General features: G+C 36.7%; 1 protein-coding gene across 1 annotated transcript; it reads right to left on the reverse strand.

The window, feature by feature from the left end:
- Positions 1-1,132: 1,132 nt before the first annotated feature.
- On the reverse strand, positions 1,133-9,736 carry LOC120539796 (axonemal dynein light intermediate polypeptide 1-like). Its single transcript, XM_039770174.1, has 5 exons — positions 9,687-9,736; positions 9,407-9,576; positions 8,396-8,574; positions 4,661-4,825; positions 1,133-1,327 (listed from the first exon to the last, which is right to left on the reverse strand). The coding sequence occupies exons 1-5, from the start codon at positions 9,698-9,700 to the stop codon at positions 1,286-1,288; spliced, it is 570 nt and encodes a 189-aa protein (XP_039626108.1). The 5' UTR covers positions 9,701-9,736; the 3' UTR covers positions 1,133-1,285.
- Positions 9,737-10,033: the final 297 nt, after the last annotated feature.

Below are 10,033 nucleotides of genomic sequence, written 5' to 3' on the forward strand. Positions count from 1 at the left end.
TTCTCTCAAACAGCAGTTAGAGTCATCAAGCCTTTGTCAGAGTAAGAGGCAAATGACATCACATTACATAATTTTTTGAAGTAATCCTTTAAAGGAGACTGTGAATGTAGCAAAAGAACAAAGAGTTGATAGAACCAGAAATTTAGCAGCTGGTAAGAAATGTTTTTCATTATACTTCTATATGAAAATTATATTTTGAAGAAGAAAAAAAATTTTGTCTTTGGAACCATGTATTTTAAGGTACTCCATGAGTAGGTAGATAAGTATCTAGATCTATCTATCTATCTGATAGAATCTCACCCATTAGACTTGTCTGTGTTTGGAAATTCATTTCTTTGTTTCAAGAAAAAACAAAGTGCTTTCACTTTTGTGGAAAAAAGTATTTTACCATAGAAGTTTAAACTAGATTATTTTCTTTTTCTGCATTTTCAGTTTTAGCAACTGTTTTGTTATCAACACTGAGAATTCTTAAACTAAAATAAAGAAACAACTGTGCAGTCATGGCCATTGCAGGATTGAGCAGGTTCAAGTAGAAGATGGGATTTACAAGAGTTCTTTTAAATGTTTCCACACTTTTTATATGCTAAAGAATCTAGTGGGTTCAAGCTTAAATCAGTGCTATCTGAGGTAGCCAATAAAAGTGAAACTGCTAATTTCCTTACCACATACAGTGACTTAGGTTTACTCCTTCAGTACTAGAATTCAGATCGTGGAAGTACAGCATCATCACTTCAGACATAATGATTACATAAATGCGAAAGTATAGGATTTACACACCCAGTATGTGCAAATTCTGTCTTCAACTAAGTAAAAAATAAAAATCAGAATTTACAAAAAATAATGAACAAGCTAGAAAAATCCATTCACCCTTTCTTTTTGAAACCCATTACTTCTAGTACTGGGTGAAATGCTAAAGCCTGGAAACGATGGGCACAAGGCAGGCAATTTTTCTTCCCTTCTAATATAGTCTGAAACAATTGTTTGTTCACTATTTTTTTTCACCCTGTTTCACTTTTTGATTTTGTTATAGAGATTAAATTACAGCAAGGTCTTACTGCAATTGTTTAGCAATATATTCTTTATTTTCAGGATTACAGCTTATTTATTTTCCATTTTACTAGAATGTATTAGCAATTATGATGTATAGTGAGGAACATTTTGGAACAACTATCCACCATAGTCTTGTAAAGTGGATGGGAATGTGGTTTGGGTCTGGGACTCGGCGATATGTTAATTTATAAAATGTAATGTTCCATTTGCAAGAAGTCCTAAGTCTTGATAGATATCATTTTGTCTTCTTGGGACCAGAAAAACCTTCCAGCTGTCCCTGAAAAATGCAAATGTATTTATTTATTTACAATATTTTATAAGTATAAAATTAAAGATAATATTTGAACTATAAACATTTAGAAGGACAGTTATTTTTGTTGCTTTTCATTATGTTATATTTAATGTAATTTTATTTGTTTTAAACATCTTATTGTTTAACTGTAGTAAATGAGCTTAACCTGACAGTAGATGCAGTCTTGCTGTTTAGGTTCATCTACGTATATCAGAAAATGTAAGGTACAAATGTAACCTTAGACCAGATACATGTATCCAAAATTGCACTCAGCAAGAGAAGTCAGCTATAAATTAATCATATGAATAGATAGACAAGATAGTGACTCTTAAAACAGTAATATAGAATTCAGCATTAGGAGGTATTGTAAATATGGACGTGGAAGAATGTGAAAGGAATAGGGCAAAAGAACAGAAGGCAAAAAATACATCTTGCACACAATGGGCAAAGACTAAAAGTTTTAGAAAGCCAAAGCAAGTTATTTTAATACACCTTTCCCAAATAGAAATTCTGATAAGAGAACCCTTAGCAGGACAAGTAAAGACTACAACTGCGATTATGAGCAGGTTTCTATTGAATTTGTAAACATGTCTGACATTTTCACCTTATCTAATAGGAATTGTTCTCTCTAAAAATAATCTACATTTATATAAATATTTTAGTAAAGAAAGCAGCTTCATTTTAAAATATCAATAAATTCTTTAACACAAATGTGTTAGCCTTAAATGACAGTTACATAATGGCCAGGGAATAAATTAAGTATATTAAAAACAGCAAGTGTGACTTTTAATGGAAGGATAAAAATATAAGTGTAATGTATTTCCCCAATGATAGAACGTGGCTTATACATTAAATTTACAAACCTTCATATTGGGTGTGGCTTGCTTAAATGGGGTGGCCTGTCTAAATACATTTCATTTGCCATTCCTCGTGCCTTCATTTTGATGGCTATTGTTGAAACCATCCTATTGTTCTCACGCTGCGCAAGAATCCATTCTTTAAGTCAGTTCTCCAAGTTTGGCCATTTTGCTTCCCTTGTACGCCTTTCTTGCCTGCATGGCGGAAGCGTGTACAGAGCTTCCTCATCTTTCCACCAATTTCTCACTTGTTTTTCATCAACTTCAAAGTTGCATCCAACTGCACGATTGCTGTTTTGTTTCGCGAAAGCAACAACCTGGAGCTTAAGTTCTGCAGCTTAGGAGCTTAGACTTGCATTGTGGCATGATATCGATAAATGCAAAATTTTATCAATTTAATTGTTCACGCTATAATGTCACTATAGAGATTCAAAAGCCTATAGGGGTGTGCCGAATTAGATGCTTTTACTTCAGATTGGTAAATTCAGTAACGCCGCGGCTAATAACATGGGGCAGCTTAGAGTTTTAAAACCTAAATGAGCATTTTCTGTGGCTTATTGAATGGGGCGGCCTATAATGTGGGATGGCTTATCATTGGGGAAATACGGTAGTTACATTTTATTTTCTTAGGTCTTCATGTATTAAAAAGATTAATAAATGCCATAAGCCCCAGATAATATTTAATGACTTGGAGGTGAATGAAGGGCTACTAGCTTTTAAAAACAAAACAAATCAGTGGGATTGCTAACTGTAGTGTTTAGCAAATGCAACCAGTAATTAGTAAAACATTGTGACTGTGACACTGTTTATGCAGTGTGTGTGTGTGTACATATATATATATAAAGTATATATATAATTGTCTTTTTACATGACATTTGGGGGTCAAAGTGCAGGGTCAGCCATTTTACAGCATCCATGGAGTCATTTTCAGGTTAAGGGCCTTGCCTTAGAACCCAATGGAGTAGGATCCCTTTTCGCAGTAACAGGATTTAAACCAGCATATACATATACAACTAGTAAACAAGATTAAAGCTGAAATCCAGGCACAAAATCTTTCATATACTCAAAAACACCACAATAATCTAGTTACAGGGAGAGTGTACTGCTGTGATGCAAAAAGACAGTATTAAGGAAAGACGGAACAAATAAATTATAAGGATAATGTAGTCTTAGTCTGTAGTAAGTGCCTTAGAATTTTATCCAAACATGCCAACACAAAAATGAATACATCAAGTGAACACTCACTCCTGTGAAAAAACAAGGTAATCTTCCACTATATGTTTTGTGTAAATTGTTTACACACAAAATCTCCTAAAAATATCAACAAGAAGCCAATATGGGCAACCTCTAACCCTGAGCTTTGAGACATCTTGTAGATTTACGGATCTGATTAATGAACAGTGAAATGAAGCCAGTAGATACTGACTCACACTGCTCCGTTGGACTGTGCGTGGCTCAAAAATATGTAGCATTAATCTAAAAGCCAGCTGTGAAAATAAAGCCAAAAGAGCATTCTAGAGAAGTCAGAGATTCAAGAATACAAATAGATAAATTAGAAAAAGGGTGTAAAGCAAAAAATAGTTGTACTCCGAAGTATTACTAGACTTTGCATTAAAGCTGCCATGTGTAATTGGTATTATTGTGTAGAATTGTATGTCTATTGCTCATGCAAATGTAAGCAGAGTTAAGAAAATCAAGGTTGCTATTAAAGAAACAAGAAGTGGACAGTGCTAGATCTTGCCGACCTCAGTGCATTTAGTTAGCTTCAACTCTGAAAAGTGCTCATTCCTTAACCATACAAACAGTTGAGTGTGTTTAGTCAAAACTGAATCATCGGTCTTTGTGACACTGGGTGGATAGCTTGACATGTCATGGATCCTGTAGGCTACAAAGATGATGCAGGTGATAATGACTGCAGGAAGGCTGTCATACTCATTATAACTGATATGCCTTATAGAATTGTACCAAGGAAGGGTTAAGAAATTATGCAAGATGCCTTCACTGCTGCCAAATCAAGGCTTCCCAGTATCTGCGCAGGTGTGCCACTCTAAACAATGGGTGGGTAGAAGGACTGAAAACTTTATCTTTGGAAATGCTTGAAATTGCTCTGATAACCCTAAAATGTGACGGCTACCTTTATAGTCATCTTTGACTGACTTGCTGTAAATAGTATACTTACTTTTTGATAAAGCTGATTTTGTCATGTCTAGTAAAGAATGACAAACATTGACTAGCATACATTTTCATGTAGTGTACATTAAATAAGGAGCCAGTATATGGCTGATTTGCAAAATGAAGAGTTTTCTGAAATTGTGGACAGATTGAGTCTGTGTTGTTCATTATTTAACTCTGAGTTACGTGTCAAACAGGATCCAATGGCTCTTGGTGGAATTGAAATCTTTTGGGCTGTTAATTCTTAAATGTCATCATATCTAGTAATACCATTTCTAGTTATACTAACCTTGAGCTGCTTGATAGTTTGTTTGAAAAAGTCAATTTCTTCACTGTGCTTCTTTTCATCTGAGTGCCGTCGGTCAGTCTCCGACTTTTCAAGGGCTTCACAAGCTGCTCTCTGTTCACTCAACAGTCTCTCAAGATCCCTCTTGTCAGATTCCAGTTCAGAAATCTAAAATAAGTAATAAATATAAATAGCATGTAAATTCCCCAATACTTTATTATTAGCATGTTATCTTGTTTAATTGTGTATGTTAAAACATGAAGAAGTAATATGATAGTTTTGCCCTTTGCTTATCATTGTTCCAAACTTGACATTTTCATTACGTTAAACTTTGTATAAGGTAGAAATAATTTCAATAAATTACTTTCATTTCTTTGATCATAAAATCTTTATTATTTTTATATCCGTTTCATGGTAAATTAAAGCCCCAGATACAATGCATGTCATATTGTCCACCCATTTATTTCCTGGACCTGACCCTAGATGATGTATCAGTCTGTTCCTATAATTGGGTGAGTGTAGAGATGCCAATTATCCTAACACACATATTTTTAGGAAGCAGGAGAAAAACAACATGTAGAATTTGACAGGATTTGAACCATGGTCTCAGGGGCTGTGTGGCAGCAGAAACAGCTAGCTCACCATTGGACACCATTCCATTAATTCTATTTCACCCTTTTTCATTTTCTAAATTAGAGCTGTCTCCTTTTTTTTCCCTCTATGTGTTAAAAGATTCAATCAGAGCTGACATGCAGTGGTTCTTACTGGACAGGGACTAACCAATAATTGCCAAAATTGGGATAGGCTGCATGGGTTTGAAAGTAGCAGTGGGCTTCACCAGGACTGTCTAATTTACGACATCTTTGGCACTTATTAGCTACTAGCAAAATACCCGCGCTTCGCAGCAGAGAAGTAGTGTGTTAAAGAAGTTATGAAAAAGAAAAGGAAACATTTTAAAAATAGAGTAAGATGATTGTCAATGTAATTGTTTTGTGACTGTTATGAGTGTTGCTGTCATCAAAGATTTGATCATCATTATTTCTTTCAATTAGGTTCGTATTTGGAGGATGTGTTGTGTTCAAGTTATATTCCGTGTTTGCCAACCGTTGTAAAGATAACAGGTTTCATTCATCGAAGTGTTTACTACCCAAATCGGTACTCGTGAATCTAAGATGTTTAACAGGCATTCCCGATATTAAGTTGTGGATTTGCCTGCGAATATGTAGCGGCAGCGTGTCTATGAACTTAATTTAAACTTAAGCTTTACACCTTGCTTTCCTATTGATAGGTCTACAAAGGCTTGTTCAGATTCAGAGGGTTGTTCCTCTCTTACTGCATCAATAAACAGCTCATCACACACTGCATGCACAGGTTTACCTTTCCCAGTCCTGCAAACTTTAGCGAAGTGGTTCAATTTACCACATTTTTTACACTATCTTTAGCTGGACATTGACTTTTTCCACCGTGTGCTTTGTTTGCGCAGTAGCTGCACTTATGAATACGCTTGTATGCGTCACACGCTTCATATTCTTTTGCTGCCTTTTCAATTGTGTAATGTGTTTTTTGCTCAGCGCTCTTTGGAGCTCATGCTTTTTGTGATGCGTACTACATTCACAGTCAGTTCACGTGAGCCGCTCGGAGTACATGCATCGAAGGTTCTCAGTTGTGGTTGTGCTATCTCGTGCGATCTCGCGATGTCCACGGCTTTATTTAATGTTAGCTCAGACCCGGCACTTAAAAGTTTATCTCACACTTTCGCTGAGTTTGTGCCAAACACTATTCTATCCCTGACCATCTCATCTTCGTTTGCATAAGCACAATACTTCACCAGCAATTTTAACTCCATTACAAAGTGATCAAAAGTCTCGTTTATACCCTGCGTCTTCTCATTAAACTTGTATCTGGCAAATATCTTGTGCGATCTTGCGATGTCCATGGCTTTATTTAATGTTACCTCAGACCCAGCAGTTAAAAGTTTCTCTCGCACTTTTGCTGAGTTTGTGCCAAACACTATTCTATCCCTGACCATCTCATCTTCATTTGCATAAGCACAGTCCTTCACCCGCGAATATTTAGCGGCAGCGTGTCTATTGGATTGCTGCTGACAGACGGCCTTATATGAGCAGGCTCTCAATTACGTGGGAGGCGTGACGATGAGGGACGCAACTCTGCCTCATACGGCAACCGAGCTGCAGGCTATGGCCGAATATATACTGTATGTACATAAGTAGGCTCCAGTTATGACCGTTAAGCGTAGAATTTCAAAATGAAACCTGCCTAACTTTTGTAAGTAAGCTGTAAGGAATGAGCCTGCCAAATTTCAGCCTTCTACCAACACGGGAAGTTGGAGAATTAGTGATGAGTCAGTCAGTCAGTCAGTAAGGGCTTTGCCTTTTATTAGTATAGATCAGTTATTTGACACAAAGTGTGAGACACAAGTGAGAGAATTTCATTATCCATGGGAACAAATAAGTAACAGTATGAAACAGACATGGGAGGCTGGCTGTAACACTGAAGGAAGAAGGTAGGTATGCATAGGCTTTCCTGCCGAATCTCCAAACACATCCTGATTATGTTATCTGGCAATTCCAAGAGTGTGTATGTGTGTGTGTGATTGAACTCTGTGATAGACTAGCACCCTGTTCAGGGCTGGTGACTAACCTTGTACTGAGCTTTGCCAGGTACATGATTCTGTCATTAGGTTACATTCGTATGTGCTTTAATTAGGAAAAATCTTTGAATTAGTAATGAGTAGTAGTAATTATTTTAGCAGTTTATAACAATTTATGCAAAATTTTCTCATGATCCTACATTAATCCATGTGGATTCAAATTTATGAATGAAATGTACATTATCTTGTGCACACCACAGTGTTTTATATGCTGAAAGCCAAGAGGGAAGAATGGCACACAATACAGGCAATCTTGCCTGGCAGAAGTAAATTATTTGGTGATGTAAATTCATAAAACCATACACAATGGCAGTCTTTGTAATAATAATATGGTGATTTCAAAATAAAATGATTTTTAAGTCTGTCGGGACACACAATATGAGTGATAGGGACACTGTCAATAATGAGTAGAACAATAGTTGGAAATGTATAATTATAATACACTGCAATGTTTTTTTAAGTCAAGGCAAGCTTGAAAATTAGATTGAAAGGCAAAACAGGAAATTTCAAAAGTGTTGAGAATCAAGTTATAACAGTAACTGCAACATGAGCCGTAATTGGTCACTACACTGTCAAAAGCCCAGACTGCGGATATGGTCTCCTTTTATTTCCTCAGACCTCCTAACCAGGTGGCTACTATATGCTGCCTAGTAGTTCCTAATATCAAGATCGTGTGGAGTCTGAGAGAGGCAACATGTGAAAGGAAGAGCCAGAGATGGAGTCCACAGGAATGCCTCACAGAGCTAAGGAGGACTGGGGGCTCTGCTTTGGGGCACTAAAGGTATCAAAGGTATTTCAATCTTATCTGCTTTTCAGTCTTTGTTTTTATTGGAAACTCTAATAGTTAAGCTATTGTGTCATCAGCACATTGTATATCAGTACTGTGTGTCAAACAGACAGAACATTCAAAGAATGAGATGATTTTAGAATGTGATTACTAATGAATAATTGTTTATGAAAATCTGTATACTGCATATTTTAAGAATTACCTTGCCTAACAATTTAAGGGACGAAAAAGGTACACATGAATAAATAGACGATGCACTTTTGTGTGGCCTCCAAGTTACCTTCTTGGCTAAGTCAATTCTGTCCTGCTCAGCTTGCAGGGCTTTTCTCATGCTGTATGCCATGCTGCTTTCGTACAGTGTCTGGTATGTTGCGATAATCTTTTCACACTCCTCCCTCACTCTCATCAGAAGCTGTCCTCTCTCAGCACAGCCTACTGTGACCTGTCGGATAATTTCATCTGTAATAAAACAGAATAAAAAACTTAGCAGAACTCACTTGCATAAACATGTCTTAATATACACTACCGGTCAAAGGTTTTAGAATACCTCAGTATTTAGTTTTTCTTCAACTTCACTCAATTGAAATGTAATGAGTGACCTAAAATGGTGAAAACGTAAGCAGTACACAGGCAAGAGGTTTAAATGAATATGTTAGGTTAGTAAAAACTGAAAAAGGAAATATCAGAATATTATAAACTAGCGACTGGGAGCCCGATCAAATTGGGCTACAAATTCTACATTTGTGAAATCCATACTTTCTCTGCAAAGAATTATTTGTTTTTTTAAGTCCTTGAAATGATTTTGTTATCATGGCACTGATTTGTGCTTAAAATAGACTTTTTCGGCCGATGTAATGAAGAGCTTCCTGTTTAAACGGGGCTGTGAGACGTGAACGCAGAAATACTGTCCAGGTAGTACTTTAGAGGGTGTAGTAACACAGTCTGCTCCAGCTCTGCTTTAAGACAGACAGAGGGCTTTTAAGGAATCAACAGAAGTTGGGACACCTGTGCAAACTGTCTGCTTAATTTACTTTAATTGCTGCAGAATATCTGTAGGTTGTAACCTATTAGTTGTTCTCTGAAGAAGGTCCATTTGTAATATTCTAAAATTTCCATTTTTATTCACTTTTTGCTAACCTAAACATTACATTTAAACCTCGTGCAGTTTAGTGCTTACCTTTTCACCATTTTAGGTAATTCACTTCCTTTCAACTGATTAAATTTGAAGAAAAACCTAGGTGTACTAAAACTTACGAACGGAAATGACGTGCATTGATAAAGTAAAGGTTACCAAAGCAGTCCTTGTAGAGTTCCTGTCTGACAGGACAGAGACCAAGCTCATGAGCATTTCTCTCCACCAGTTTCAATTGGAGATCTTCCAGTAGGTGGATGACATCCAGGCGGCCGCTAGGAGATGCTGAGACATACTGTACCCACTGCTTATTGTTCTCCGTCCATTCTCTGAAATCAAATGTAAAAATCGGTGCACATATGGCTGTAAGGCAGTTTGCGGGAAGTGAAGAATAGAAATTCAGTGTTATGGCTATTATGATCACAGCTCTCACAACTACCTGGGGGGAAACATTTTGTCCAGAACTTTGTTCTCTTGTCTATGGACATTTTCTGGAGATGGTGGAGGGGCTGGTACTGTACCAACTATAGGAAGGAATTGAGAGATGCCCTTAAATCGATGAGCCTAGAAACACAAAGAAAAAACATGCAGACAAATGTGGCTTTTTTGTGATGTGAGCAGAGCACTTATATAGAAAACAATTGGAGCTAAGCATAATAAACCCAGCTCTGCCAAAATGGGCTTTAGGCTCACGCAACACAAATACTATAAACACCAAATCAGCACAGTGTTGTTATGTGTGAATAGGCCCTGTGTTAGACTACTGTAAGAGAGTGTCAGAGTTTG

This window comes from Polypterus senegalus, chromosome 11, assembly GCF_016835505.1.
Source record: "Polypterus senegalus isolate Bchr_013 chromosome 11, ASM1683550v1, whole genome shotgun sequence".
NCBI classification, from domain to species: Eukaryota; Metazoa; Chordata; class Cladistia; order Polypteriformes; family Polypteridae; genus Polypterus; species Polypterus senegalus.

Coding starts and splice junctions, on each gene's coding strand:
- LOC120539796 (XM_039770174.1), bottom strand. Junction 4,826..8,395: donor GAATTGACTTAGCCAAGAAG/GTAACTTGGAGG, acceptor TACTTATTTTAG/ATTTCTGAACTGGAATCTGA. Junction 1,328..4,660: donor AAACTATCAAGCAGCTCAAG/GTTAGTATAACT, acceptor TGCATTTTTCAG/GGACAGCTGGAAGGTTTTTC.